The sequence below is a fragment of the Molothrus aeneus genome, chromosome 1 (genome assembly GCF_037042795.1).
Source record: "Molothrus aeneus isolate 106 chromosome 1, BPBGC_Maene_1.0, whole genome shotgun sequence".
Classification (NCBI taxonomy): Eukaryota; Metazoa; Chordata; class Aves; order Passeriformes; family Icteridae; genus Molothrus; species Molothrus aeneus.
In genome coordinates, this window is record NC_089646.1 from 11,025,353 (window position 1) to 11,040,671 (window position 15,319).

Consider the following 15,319-nt stretch of genomic DNA (forward strand, 5'->3'; position numbering starts at 1 on the left):
CAAGCCTCCTATTTTGTCTTTTCTAGTCCAGCCATGGCTGCAGAAGTAGATTTGTCCAGGACAACCTTTTTCCACTCTATTTACTGTATTCTTATTGAAAAAACTATTGAAAAGGTGCTGACTAATACTGCCCTGTTTCCCTAGGCTCCTGTATTGCTATTTATGTCTCTTCTTTTGTATCAGGTAGTTTGTGAAAAGCAGTCTTTTGTTCTGTACTTGCTCCTACACATTACACAGCGCCCGCTACTCTTGCAGTGCCATGACAAAACCAAACCAGCAGCAGAGCTAGAGTGACAACAGGCCACTTGTCATTCTCTTCTCATGAAAAAGCAACTGCATCCATACAGGGCCTGTTCATTTTCAGGTGAAGCACCATGTACCAAGGAAAAAGTTTAAACCCATTTTTCCTCATTTCAGTATTTAGCATTTCTTCAGGTGAAAAAATGGTCATCTCTGTAATGCACTCTGCTCCTGGGGAGTGTGCTGCTCCAGAGGAGAAAAAAGCTGCCAGGTGTTCTCCCCAGGAAATCTCTAATGTGGATCTTTGTACTGGACATTTTTTTCCTTCATACATATAGCTAAAATTATTACAGTACAGTACAGTTATATTAGTGTAAAGTAATTTTGGTAGGGATTATGAGGCTTAAAAATGTCTAGTTAGAAACTGAACAGCTGAGAACTTGAATTCACTTGCCTAAGATGGCTGAGCCACCCACAACTGCACCAACTCTAAAGAGAATTCAAAGCATCTAACTGGGGCATTTGGTCAGGTTGTGTTCAGCTTCCTTCTGGGCACCTCTGTTCCATCTCTTGTCCCGCTCCTTTTGCCTGTGCAGTCTCCCCTCTTTTCCACTGCTTGAAGCCATTTAGCTATTTAGTTTGCTCCCTATTAGTGGCTTTGAGGAAGGGAATAGGCTAAAATTACAGGATGTTCTCAACCAGTTAGGCTGGTGATTTTGGAGAATGACCTCCAATAATGAGAAATATGCTAGTAAATAAGTAAACCACTATTTTTGTTGCTGTTTAATACAGCTTTTAGACATGACTGCACAGAAGTGAGTAGAAAAGAAAAAAGACAAATGAGAACTGCAGGCAGATTTGTAGTTGGGAAGCACATTAAAAGAAAATGTAATATTTCCAGCTCTCACTGGCACATGTTCTTCTGGCCTTTTTACAGACTTCTTCTAAGGCAGTTAAGATAATCTGCCGGAAGAGAGAAAATAATTAGGCGAAGGCCTCTTTTGACTTTCACTATCTGCTACCATGAATAAGAATTTTAGGTGGAGGTTTATTCCAAGTGCTAATCAGCAGAGGAATTAATCGCATTTCAATTACGCCTTGTAGGCTTCAGAGTGAACAGCCTGCTTGCAGAACGTCGTGCTTAGCTTTGATACGCTGCCCCTGTCACCCCGTCTGCAGACACAGCGGAAACACTCCACATTCGGTAATCTCCCGGCCCTTCTGTATTAACAAAATACGGAATTCCAGCAAAGTTTCATCTCCTTTGTCAGCCCACCTGATGCAGTGTTAGTGGAGGTAACTGCCTAACCAAAGCAGCAGCAGTTTCAATTCGGTACCAGTAACGGTACGGGAGCACAGCGTTACCCCGGGGGCCGCGCTCGGCCCGGCACGCACCCCGCTGTTTAACCTCCGGCACTGCGTGACCCGGGCAGCAGCGGCGCCGGGGAGTGCGGGGGTGCCGGGGCAGCTCTTGCCCGGCCCGGCCCGGCCCTGCCGAGCCCGCGGGGCTCTCCCTGCGGCCGGGGCACTGCCGAGCCCGCGGGGCTCTCCCTGCGGCCGGGGCACTGCCGAGCCCGCGGGGCTCTCCCTGCGGCCGGGGCACTGCCGAGCCCGCGGGCAGCGTCGGGCTGAAGGCTGTCCCTGTTGCCGAGCCCCCGGGCAGTACCGGGCGGGAGGTTTTCCCTGTTGCCGAGCCCGCGGGCAGTACCGGGCGGGAGGCTTTCCCTGTTGCCGAGCCCGCGGGCAGTGCCGGCGGGAGGCTCTCCCTGAGGCCGGGGCGTTCCCGAGCCCGCGGGCTGTACCGGGCGGGAGGCTGTCCCGGTGCCAGCCCGTCGCCATCGCGGCTCGGAGCGGGGGCCGCGCCGCTTCCGCCGGATGTCGCCGCGAGGGCTCGGCACCGGGGAGGCGCGTCCCGCCCGAGCGGCGCCGCGATCATCGCCGCCGCTGCTGCTGCTGCCTCCGCTGCTGCCCCTCCCGCCTTCTCCTCCGCGTTGTCCTCATCCTTCCCCTCCTCCTTCTCCGCGCCGCCTGCGGCCCTGCCCCTCCCCGCCCGCCGCCGCGGCTGTGGCTGACAGGTGAGTGCGGGGGCAGCGGGGCGCGGACCCTCCGCCATGTTCGCGGCCGCCCGAGGGGCTGAGGGCTGCGGGGGTCCGGGCGGGCTCCGGGGCAGCGGCGGTGGCACCATGGCTGCGCTACCTGCGCCGTGCCGCCGCCGCCGCCCAGGCCCGCGGCGCAAACCGGGGCTCCTGCCCGGGCACCCCCTCCCCGCCCATCCTATTCTGCTTGATTTCCGCGTGAAATGACTTGCACGTTCTCCTATAAAAACCCGAAATAAGCGAAAATAAGCTGTCCTTCCTCTTCTGGTGTGTGGCGGTTTTTGAGCGCTTCCAGCCCCAGGCTGTAGGGATGGTTCCAGGTCTGCGGTGGGGAAGCCGAGGGTGCTGTGAGGAGACTCCTCTCGCTAACTTTGTTCGTGTGCTGCTGCCTATCCTGAGGGCAGGCCAGGCCTAGAGCCCCAGTAGTTTACAGGTGGAGTTCAGATCCTCTGACACCTGTACAAATGGAGTAAACATGGAACCCCCAAATTTCTGAAGTGGGGCACAGCTAAATGATGAGGGGAGCACAGTTTGTGGTGGCATGGGGTGAATCTGGCCTTCAGCAGTGGGAGGATGGCATGGAAGTGTCCAAGATGGATCAAAGTTGTCTGCAAAGAGCCATCTTCAGTAGTTCTCTCCTTTTCTGAGCTAAAACCCCATGTAAATAAGTTTGAGGGAACATCAGATATGCTTAATGTATTCAGGGGTTGAGTGGCTGTTAGGTTCCATTCCATATGCAAAGACAAGGAAAACTTCTTTCAAGTTGTGTTGATCTGTGGCTCAAGGACATCATGGTGCTTGTGAGGAAAGAGAAACTTCTATGTGTGTTTTTATCTTTCTTGTCCAGCTTGTCAAATTTATTTTGTTATTGCTGGTAAAGTGGGCTTTCTATAACAGTAATGCCATGGAAGGTTTACGTAAGGAACTGGTGGAACAGCTTCTTGGAAGTGATTCAGTGTCATTGAGTACACCTTGACATGATACGAATGTCTGTTGTTCAGGCACCCATTTTACAACATTACAACTGCATCATTTTCCTTGAGCAAATTTCTGAAACTGCTTCCCAAGCTAGTTTGCTGTTGGCATTTCTTGATGATTTTGAAAGAGAGCTGGTAACCCCAAGAACCCACAAGTATGTTTTCTAATGAGTAGTTTAGATTAGATAATCTTTGTGCGTGATGTCAGCTCTAATGTGTCTTGTAGTAACTTTAGATGTCACTTTGTGTTATGAACTTGGGCAATTATTTTAAGAAAAGGTGCTGGCACCAAACATTAGCATTTAAGGCCAACTGTAATGTTGATTGTGGTTTTAATGCCAGTTGTTTATGTGTGTTTATCCCTCAGCTAGATTTATCATGTTTATCTAAAGATTTTAAGATGAGACTGCCTATTTAATATAGACAGGCCCTTCCACCATCTATTTCTTTGATTTAGGACTTGTTTAAAGCATGCAGTGTTTGGAATGGACTGAAGTGCTTAAGTTTGTTGGTACAGTCACAAGACAAATATTGTGAGTGTGGTGATAATGTCTGATGAGAAGGTCTATGAAATCCTGAAATTGCAAGCCAGAACTAGTATGTGCCAAGTAAGGAGGAATTAAGTGGTATTGCATTCTACAAGTTTGAGATGAGATTAGGATCATTTTATGTCATGGAATTTTAAGTCTTGGAGCTAAGACTAGTATGTTGTCTTGTGAGGTGAAAGCCAGGGTGAGGGGCTTTATTTGGATGCCAACCCTTCAAAGCCCTATGGGGGAGAGTTGGTTACTGCTTTGTGAATGACATCTGAGGAATGGACAGGAATCAGGATTTGTATTTTCTCATCTGCAAGCAATATGTACTGACTATTTTTAGGCTTGCTGTTCAAGATGGTAGGCTGAGTGCTCACAGTGCTCTTACATGGTCTGTTGGTAGGTTCTGTAGTTCTCTGTGCTAGACTACATGAGGTAATGCTTCAAGAATGTGCTGTACAGAGATTATTTATTGGTGCTTCTGAAGAGCTTGCTAGATATACTACAGTTAGAGTCAAAATTACTTGCTTTTGTTCAAGTCTTAAGAATGAAAAGATTTTAGTTTACTATATATTCCCAGATGAAGAGCAGTGATACTAGAGGCCACTGTGCTTGAATAAGACCATAATAGCAATTAATACATCCATAACAAGTACACAAATATTATTTGTTTAGGGACTAGCAGAATAAGAGTCTGGCTTCTGAGTGTGGTGCAGTACTTCCTTGAACAAGCACCTGGTTAAATTGCCTTTGCTCTTGAACTTCCTTAGGATTCCTCACCCTCAGGTCCTGTATTTGCATCCCTGTGCCTGCATGGAGGCTACTCCTAGGCTGTTAGGGATTTACTAATACAGAAATGGGAGCTGCAGTGTCTGTGAAACAGCTGAGGAAATAAAGTACCCTTCAAACATATTTTAGGAGTTAACCAGCTGTAAGTAATTTAGCAGGAACTGATGCTGTCTGTTGAATTCTTCAGTAAAGCCAGTTCATCAGTACCTCTAAATAAAGGAGGGTACAATATATACTGATAGGTTACTAACTAGTGTTGAACATAAGATTATATTGTATTTGCACCATTTAAACTAGTTCAAACAGTGAGCACCCTCAATGAGCACAGGTGGCACTGGTCTCAAAGGGAAGCTTTCAGGTCTGATGATTATTAGTGGACCCAGGAAGGTTTCTACTATATTAAAGAAGGTCCAAATCTGCTAATTATTGTTGTTGTTAGTATTGGATGATATAAGCTTGTATGGTGGGAGTTACATTTTTTGCTTTAGCAGACTGTATGGCAGGCTGGGTCAGCCCTGCATTTTGGTGTGACTGCAGCATTTGCTGACATAGTTGAATTACCAAGATCAAAGCTTGCTAGCTGCAGAATTGGGCTGGCTTACATTTGGATGTTGGTGTTAGAAGCTTGCTTAGAGCAGGTACTCACTAATGTGTTAAAGTTTTTATCCTTGATTTCAGCTGTATAACATACTTCAAATTTATTGGTGCAGCTTCTTTACTCTGCTTTCTATTGAAAGGAGGTTGTCACCTTCAGTGGTGGATGCCTGCTTTCCCCTTTTACATTTCGAGGAACACCCCGTTTCATTTGAAAGAAAGCTGTACTAAATTTAGAAAAAGAAAAATCAATGTTGTAATGCTTGAGTGGATTTCACAAGGTTTGAGCACACTCATTAGTGTTTCTATCATCATCTGTGATGATCTGGAATGGTTTTGTTTCCTAAATATTTACCTTTAGCAAAACAGCTAGTCTTACAAAGCAGTCTGTTTAGCCTGATCTTTCTCAGGTGTGCTCTAGTCTTGCAGCTTGCATTGAATTAATGGCACTTGAATGTACAGCATCACTGAAGCAAATTGTTCATTGAAGACCTCAAAATGAAAGTTTTACTCCTTTAAATTTGATTTCTTTGCATATTAATAAAAGAGTGTAGTGGCATATGTTGATACTTAAATTCCCTTAACTCATGAATAATGCTGTCAAACTGAGTTCCATGTAATTAAGAACCTAATAACTGTAATCATTCTTCTCTCTTTCTGTTTTCCCTCCCTGCTTTGTGGAAAAAAAAAAAACCCCAAACCCACACACTCCCCTACATTAATGGGCATCTTTGTATTGTAAGGTTTTAGTGCTGCACTAGACAATAATTACTATTGTAAAATGTCTTTGTGTTTTATATAATATACACAGAAATTTTCTTCTAAGCCATGTTTGAAAATGGGAGATATGAGATGAAGAGATTTAAGCACACACAAATACACTAAAATTGTATGGTTTTTTTTTTTTTTCATTTGACACCATCATTTAAATAGTAACTATTGCTATTTCTAAATTCCAAAGAAAATGGAGCAGGGAGATGTTGGGGAAGATGTTGCTGAATCTTCCTGATGCTTTCCCTTTACAGACTTGTGTGTTGTCTTGAATGAACAAAGAAGGAAATGCAATACTGTAGCCATTCTGTCTGTGCTCTGACAGCAGAGCACAGCTTTTCTCCCTGGCTTCAGCTACATGCATATCCCAGGAATTCTTTCCTTTCAGCAGCCTCCTTGTTCTCTGTTCAAGAGCAGAAGTAGGCAAGTATGATTAGTTACTGCTGCAGTGAGTTTTTAAGTCTGGAAAGGCCAGTGTGTGCACTCTTTGTTGGTGCTGTTTCTCTGTTGTAGCTGACTTAAACAGTAATTGGTTACACATCTGCTCTTTACTGTTACTCTGATGAAATACTTCCTGTGACTGAGTACATCTGTTACAGAAAGGTAGGTGGTGGAACTTTAACACGCTGTAAAATATCCTGTGAGTTTAATTAAACAGCATAACTGAAATACTGGAGTGTCTTTGCGTTCAGCAAGTAGTAACCACCTGTGGTCTAGATGTTTTCTGGGACACCTTTTACTCCCCTACTTCTGCAGATTTATGTTGCTAGAAAGGTTCTCTGGAGGCTTTGACAGATCATTGTGTGAAGTCTGTGCAAATGGGGTGTTTTCCAAAACGACGGAGCAGAATAGCTCAGTATGTCTCTTAATCTCACTTCTTAGTAATACAGCGCTTGTGAACTGCCACCCTTAGTGAAAATAGTTTAGTAATACAATATGCTTCCTCTTTCTTCCCCTCTCCCTTTTTTTCTCAGAAAGTACATTTGTTCAGGCTTTATTATGCTTGGTTGCTAATTTTTAGCTTCTGTGAATTTAGCTTCATTTGATTCAGGAAGCAAGATTCCAATACTTCTTGGTGGTTTCTCCATCCTACTTCGGATGTTACTGAGTAGAAGGAAAGTGACCTTAGTGAATTTTTCTTTTCAGAACCCACTTGGAACACTCAAAAGTTAAGATTAACTATATCTGGCTAATAATATGTAATGGATTGTTTTGAAGCACTTTTTTCTTACTTGGTTTCACTGGGATTTGGTGTCTAGCCTTGACTTGTGTTTATGTTTTCCCTCATCCCCCTTTCCTGTTGTCTGGTGTGTTCTAACTACAAAAGTTTCAAAGAATTGAAAGACTTTGACTGGTTTGTGTACTACTGACTGTTTCACTAATCAATATTTAATATGGTTTTCATAGGATATGTAACATGACACTGATATTCTGGACAGGTAATTTTCATTGTTTGAAAACCTTACATAATAAGGGGAATCAGGTAACTGCTAGAAATGAGCACCTAATTTTTTTTAGCATCATATTGCCAAGGATCTGTTTTGTGAAATCTATTCTTGAAAAACTTACAGCTTCTTACTGCTGCAATTGGAATCAGAAGAGTTCTGAAATTGTCAAAGTGAAGTTAATATTTAAAGGGACACTGTCACTATTTTAAAACTGAATTTAAATCCTTGTTCTCAAAAAAATGTGTTGATTATCGCTCCATGACTCAAAGTTTGTCAGGCTGTTTGGTGGGATTCAGAACAATTCTATAAAGGCAGTGAAGCTATTCCCCTTAACTTCTCCTTGCCATCCTCTGTATGCACATGCCTGCTTGTGGCCTCTTTGGTTTCAGCTTTGCTGTGGCTGTGTGCGCCCTCCTGCCGAGCCTGGGAACAGCTGCATGTTTGCCCTCTCCAGAACGTGCATGGGTGGTGTGTCATGCTGCTGCATGAGGAGAGGGCAGTCCCTGGCAGTGACACTGGCTGCAGGTCAACAGAGACAGTGACAGTGATTCCTACCCAGTCTGCTCCCTTTGCTCACGAGCTGCCAAAGTAGAAACTTCTATGTAGAGAATGTGAGAATTTCACTCTGCAAAGATGTAATCTCATGCATATGACTGTGTCCCTTTAAATTCCATGTGCTAGAGTGTATAGCTGCCAAATCTGCATGTACTGATGCTGCAGTTGATTCACTGGGGGAAGGGATAGCACCCAGAGGGACCGTGACAGGCTTCAGGAATGCAAACCTCCTGAAGTTCAACAGGGCCAACTGCAAGGTCCTGTACCTTGGGTTGGAGCAGTCCCCGAAATCAGTGCAGAGATTGATTTGAATTGAGAGCAGTCCAGCAGAGAGGGACCTGGGAGTATTGGGGCATGAAAAACCAGACATCAGGCAGAAATGTGTGCATGCAGCTAATGACAGGCAATGGCACAAGGAGATGTGGACATGTTAGAACTAGTGCAGAGAAGAGCCACAAAAGTTATTAGTGTGCTGCAAACCTCTTCTGTGAAATAAAAGCTGAGAGAGGTGGGGTTTTTAGCCCAAGAGGATTCTCTGGGGACACCTTAGCAGGGTCTTTCAATACTTGAAGGGAACTTTGGAGAAAGAGAGACTTATTGCCAGGGACTATAGTGACATGACAAGGGGTAATGATTTTAACCTAAAAGAGGGTAGATTGAGATTAAATAGAAGGAAGAATTTTTTACAATGAGGGTGGTGAAACATGGGCGCAGGCTGGCCGGAGAGGCAATGGATGCCCCACCTGTGGAAGCATTCAAGGTCAGGTTGGACAGGGCTCTGAGCAGCCTGATGCAGGTAAAGATGTCCCTGCCTATTGCAGAGCAGTGTGACTAGAGGACCTTTAAAGGTCCTTTCCAATGCAAATCATTCTACTCAAAAAAAGGATATTGCTGGGTAATGTCCTCCAAAATGAAGTAGCTTGGCAGAAAGGGCAAGTGGAAACTGACATACTTAAAACAATGGCTTGTAAGGCATAAGCCACATTAATATCTTTGTGTCTAACAGTCCAGGAGCCACATTTGGCAGGGATTAGAAATTGTATTTTGTTTTTTTTTACCCCCCTCTGCCCCCAGATCTTAAGTGAAATGGTGTTAATGGATTTATGGGATTATATGTAGCTATGTGTATGAATAAAACTGTCTTAACAAATTTACCTGTGTGCACACTGGCCTTAAAATGTAATCCCAAATTGCAGAATATGGTAACTGAAAGCCATTGAAAGAGTGGTTCCCAAGGGAGCTAGGAAGCAGGGTGGAAGAGGGGAGAGTATATATGTGTGTGCTTGGGATTTGATTCTCTTTTGAAAAGAAATAGAAATGTGATGAGCATGGAAAACCTGTTCCTCGTTCTTGAACCATATGTCCATGAACAGGAAGATACTTAGTGAAGCCCAGAAAATTGGCAGCAACTGTTTATGGGATGGACTTTTAAAAAATTTTGTAGAGGAGTCTAGCCACAGTGAATAGCAGAATTTAGGCAAATAAGGAGCTACCCAATGGTAATTTTTTCTAGTCTCTTCTTTAATTTGTGAATATAGCTATTTAGTTACTACTGATTAATCACACATAAAAAGCTCTGATGGGATTAGGTGCAGGGGAGGACTCTGTGGAATCCAGAGGATATGAAAAATAAAGTTTAGTACAGTGCAGGTCACTGGTGCAACCTAAATTTTATTTTAGATTCACTATGGAATTGGTGTCAGGTTACTGGAACACAGTTCTTCCAAAAGCTAATTAAAATACCAAGTTTTTTAATAAGGATGGATGGGCATTAAAATCTTAACTAAATCTAGTCTCATTTTTGATACTAATATCTGTATCTTTATACATTTTCATTTTGTGATATAAAACCCAAAGGAGATTTCAAGCTCATGTTATTCCAGTGCATACTGTGTTTTTAGTAATGCTTTCCTTGGCTTTATGATGTGGTAAAAGCTGCAAACACCATGTCAAAGCTCTGAAGTGGTTAATGCCTGCCTTGTTCATAGCCACGGTGCTCATTCCTAGCGTGAGATCCAGCGTGTTGGCGGATCTTAAATTGGAAGTGGTCCTGGGTTTGGTTTAAATTTTCTCTGATCAACTTGTGTAAAAGGAAGCTCAGTTGCCTGGTTAGCTTTGCCAACTCTGCTCTCCTATTTCTCTGCAGACTATTGCACCTATTTTAAGTTTTGATTGTTGTTTCAGAAACGATTTATGCTGGAGAATGAATTTTTATTTTGTTCTTATTGTGCATGATTGAAAAATTTTGGGTAATCAATCCTGAAGCATTTGAAATATTTAACAACTGGTACTCCATGAAACAAAAATTAATTTCTGTTGAGTGTTGGGTTTAAATTAAAAAAATCCAGTAATTAAATGTTTGAAAAATAAGATTTTGACAGTAAAGAACATATTCTCCATATTTATGCAATCAAACATAATTTGATTTTTCATATATATTCTCCACATCTATGCAACAAATCAGACATAATTTGATTTTTCTTAAACAGGGGGAGCATTGGCTCATGCATGGTAATACTGTTTGGTGATACTGTCAGGTGGTTTTAGGCATATTGAAATGCATATATTTGGCTTTATCAAGGTGACAGAAATGAACCACATCACCAGCAGCCTGTTAAGTCAGGCACACTTTCACTACTCTCATAAATTCATGGGCATTTTCATTATTGAAGAAAGTGAAATCATGAGCTGCCAAAAATGGTGGAAGGTAGTTTTCAGAACTTTTGTAATGAAAATTAGTTTCTGCCTAAATCTGAACAAGGACATCTGTTAAATTTTGTACAGTAATGCTTAAAGTTGAATAATACATTTTTAACCTGACAGTGTCCCTGAATTACCATGTTTGCTTTCATTTTCCAGCTGGGTTTTAATTTTGCATGCATTTCAGTGAACTATAGTATGCATAATAGTTGTTTCCTGGAAGCATTTTGGGGCTGTCTCTGCTGGTGTTCTCCAAAATGAGCAAGGAAGTGGAATTTATTTTCCTTTTGTGGAGGTTTGTTAGCTAATGAATAAATAATGCAGAAGCAATTCCATTCTATTTACATATATGCATATCGTTTTGAACTTAATGTTATTTGAAGAACAGCTGTAAGTAAGAGGGATCTCTTCTTTTTAATGACAACCCAAACAACTCCAAAGTTCCGTAGAGCTAAATACTTCCACGTTGAGAAAAATATTTAAATAGTGGTTCGTTTGGCAAAGCAATTTGTCATGTATAATGCTTGTCCTTAGTTTATCACAGGAGCCTCTGTGAAGCTGTTTTTTTGAAGTAATGCCAATAGAAAGTGGAAGCTGTGCATCTGCTCGCCAGGCAAAGCAGAAACGTAAATCACACAGCCTTTCCATCCGGAGAACCAACAGCTCCGAGCAGGAGCGGGCGGGGCTGCAGAGAGACATGTTGGAAGGGCAGGTAAGGTGCTGCTTCTTGGGACCTTGCATCACTTCTTTATGTCTTTCCTGTGGGGAGAAGCTAAACAAACTTAAATGTTGAAGTATGTCCAGTAAAGCTGCAAGAACAGCAGATTTTGGTGCTTGTAAGTGCTCACTGCCTTTGGAGATCATTGATGTGAATGTTGACAGTGTTTCAGGTTGTGTTGAGACCTGTGGAGTTTATCAGCTTCTGTGTTTTCTTAGGTGAATGATCAAGCCATAAAACAGCCTGTTTATTCACTGCAACCTCTCCCTCCCACCTGCAAAAAAAAAAAAAAAAATCAAGATTGATTCCTGCTTTCTTGGAATAGCAGCAATCCAGAAGTATGAATAACCAAATACTTCTTATGATGACTCTGATAGGGAAAATATTAGTTGGAATGCTGTTCTGCATTCCTTTCCATAAAGTAAACAAATACTGCCTGCCTGACAGAAGTGTGAGCTAACTCAGATTTTTGTTTGTGTGGGTTTTTTCTTGTTTGGCTCAAATGAAGGTGTGCTATTCTGGGATTAAACTTAAGGGAACGAACAGCAGCCACTGCTTCTGTAGCTTTCTTAATCATGTCAGAGTAGTGGGTGCAATCTGGACTTGGAGTGTTGCACCTAAAAATTCTGAGATTACCTGTAGGTAAGGCTTCTGTCAGAAGCAGTACTGGCAAATATAAGCAAATACCAGTTTAAAAGTATTTATTGTCAAATTGACTACACAGTGTTAGTGTGGGACTGGCAAAGATGATGCAAAGCTTGATTTTTATGAGACAGTTGGTTTGAAATACAAATGGAGTTTGGCTACGAGAAACCTCACACTGAAGTCTGCAGAAACACTGAAGGGAAAACCTGGTGTTTTCTCAGTGTTGTGACTGTTTTATTTTAATTAAATCTATTTTTAAGTAAATCATGGCATTAGTTTTCTGGGAATTAACAGAGCCTAGATTGTTGCTTCTAGTCATCTAGAAGTTGGAGAATCAAGTATTTGGGTAGAAAACTCTTCATGCATTTGGAACTACTGCAGCCTTTCTTCAGGAAAGGTGTGAAGGGCAGCTGAGAGGTCAAGATATGCTGTCACCCCTGCATAGTAAACCAAAATGTTAAGCTGTTTTAGTATTTCTTAGCAAACTCTAAGTGTATTAGGCTGTAATGCATAGATGTTTAAAATGTTTTATCTATCATCTTGTTGGATTTTGTTGACCTTGAGCAGCTGGGTGGCAGATTCTATCAAGTAGAGAGAGAGTATTAGTGCCCCTTCACAGTGGAGCTGTAAACCTCATGAGATCTAGCTGAGGACTTTTGCAGATAAAGAGATAACATTATTACGTGCTGTTTTAATAAGCTGTTTTAAGCAATGCCAACTTTAAACAGAGGAAAGAAGTGAATGCATTTTACTATGTTGTTTACTTCATTACAAGTTTAGATTTGTTTATACTTTCAGGCTTTGAGAATTGGTTTGAAAAACTTTTCTGCATCTCCTTTTTAGTTTGTTAAGAATAAGTTAGTTTCTTCCATAACCTTGCTGTGTGAAATTATTGGGTAATTGAATTTGAAATAATTCTTCTAACTTAAGTGTTTTTCTTAATAGTGCTTAATTTAGTATTTTTGTTTAATCAGTTTTGTTTCAAGTTGGTTTTAATTAGGATTTGTTTTGCTTCTGGTCTCACCCTATCAGGGGAGAGGCAGATGAAGAAAGGAATGAGGTAGAGGGGCATAAGGAGCGTGGTCCCACTTCTTCCAGCACAGTGCCACAGCTTAAACCAGCTGTGAACCTGTGTGAAATTGTGCACAAAGCAGGTGTGCTCTGTGTCATGGCTATGAGTGGTTTCTCTTGCTCTCTGTTTAAACTTTGGAAATAACCTGCCCAGCCAGGGTCATGGGCGGCCTCTCCCGCTGTGCCTGCAGACAATTCCCGGGGCTGCGGCGGAAGGTGACTCAGTGAAGTGAAAGCTTTTTTAAAAAGAAGTTTATAGCTGGCTACCTGGGTAAATAGTAAATGTAGCAAGCCAATTTACATATTGTGGTCTATGAGCATCTGAAGAATAGAATGCTTGAGTAATATCTGAAGAGGGAAGGATTAGAAGTTGTAGTTTTCTTCACACTTAGTTATGGTTAATGACAAAAGCAGGTAAATATCAAAAATACATTTAAAATTGTAGTTTGTCTTAAGCTTTGGGAATAAGATGCATTGTGTTCATAACTTTCCAACCCATTGCATAGTCAACTTTTGAATTACTTTATCAAACAAAGGTATTCTTTCTTCTTGATCTGGAATCATATTGATATTAAAAAGAATTTTTTCTCACTTTCTATTTTTTTAAATGAATTGTACATGCATCTTGATTTTATAATTTTTCTCTAGTAGAGAAAACCAAAACAAATACCATAGGTGATTTGCATTCTATCCCTTGAAAGAGAAAGAATATATAAAATAAATAACTCTATGATGCACAGAGCTATTTGTTTTGTTTCTACACTAGCAGTAGTTTTAATTTGCCTTCTTGCTGGGACATTGAGATAACTGTTAAAATCAGTTTAAGACTGAAGAGTGATTTTATCAAATATATGTAAAGAAAAATATAACCCCCCAGTATTTTGCCTCTTAGGATTCTAAGTTACCATCTGCTGTCCGGAATACACTCCTTGAACTCTTTGGGCAAATAGAGCGGGAATTTGAAAACCTGTATATTGAAAATTTGGAATGTGAGTATCTACTTTTTTCTCCAACTTATGAATTGTTCATATTTAGGTTATATTAATACTAATTAAAATGTTTACATTGGATAATGCAGTATAATTAGTGTAGCTTTTCTGGGAGCAGTTTAGTAGTTGTTCTAAACTTGTAGCCAAAGATGGAGTTTGTACCTTTTCAGAAAAAGCACTTTATTAGCTCTGGTGCAAGCAGTGAGAACTGATGTCTGTGGAAGCCAGTGAAGGTTCTGTCTCCTTATCATTGTAGGCTCTGGTTATGTTAATCTCCAGAAACTCCATCCAGCCTTTGAATTTTTTGGCAATGTTTTATATTTACAGGCTTAATTTTAATGATGTAATATTAGTAAATAAAATTAGAAAACCTACTTGCTTGAAAAAGTGTAAAATGGGGTGGTTTTGGATCAAACTACTTACACATTGCATAACCAGCACCTGCATCTGTTCAGGAGTTTTGAAGTCAAGCAGTCAGATAAAAATTCCAGGTGTTATCTTAAAAAAGATATTTGTTTGATGACAGTGCAGTTGTCTGATAATGTAAGTGATCCAAGGTGATGTAAGAGGATCCAAAGTTAAGTAATACAGGTCTATAAAATTCCCTTGCTGGAATTTCAAGCTGTGTTACATTGGCTTGGATTCTGAATTGTGGAATATGTCTGATTTGGGTCCAAGTCAACTTTTTTTTCACACCTAATCAGTTCCCACATTTAAACCAGACACATTATGGAAAAAAAAATCCTGCCTGCTTTTTTTGACATGTTCTGTTTTTTTTTTTTTCTCTTAAAACCTGTGATTGTTTTGGTTAAAGGCTGTCATCAAATGTACGCATTTTTTAGTGGCAATTTGCACAACTGAACTCTTGGCCTCTTGCTGAGAAGTTGGTTGGTAGCAAGAAAAGTAGAATTTCCATCCCCAGCCTTCAGAAATACTTGTCAGAAAACAAGTGGTGGATTTGTACCCTCCAGAGTATGATTATTTTCCTTCTTTTCAATTTGCATTTCTTTATCTTTCTTCACCTCACAGCTCTAATTATGATTGTGATCTCTTTTCACCCCCCTGACAATTTCTAAATTTTTCTCTTCTCGTGTTCAGTCTAATATTTTTTATTCTTGGTCTAATTCCTACACTACTGCAGGAGTTAATTGTACATAGAATTAAAAAAAAAAAAAATTCCAAAGTATAAAAAA

General features: G+C 41.2%; 1 protein-coding gene across 2 annotated transcripts in view; it reads left to right on the forward strand.

Moving 5' to 3' along the window:
* The first annotated feature begins 2,188 nt into the window (after positions 1-2,188).
* WDR37 (WD repeat domain 37) overlaps positions 2,189-15,319 on the forward strand; it is a 44,388-nt gene continuing 31,257 nt past the window's right edge. The window contains exons 1-4 of one of the 2 annotated variants that reach the window (XM_066551315.1): positions 2,189-2,315; positions 7,408-7,439; positions 11,238-11,415; positions 14,030-14,126. In XM_066551315.1, the coding sequence (XP_066407412.1) occupies positions 11,278-11,415; positions 14,030-14,126 (235 nt within the window). In that variant the 5' untranslated portion in view covers positions 2,189-2,315; positions 7,408-7,439; positions 11,238-11,277. The remainder of the gene's footprint in view (positions 2,316-7,407; positions 7,440-11,237; positions 11,416-14,029; positions 14,127-15,319) is intronic. The other variant, XM_066551324.1, reaches the window with a different exon arrangement.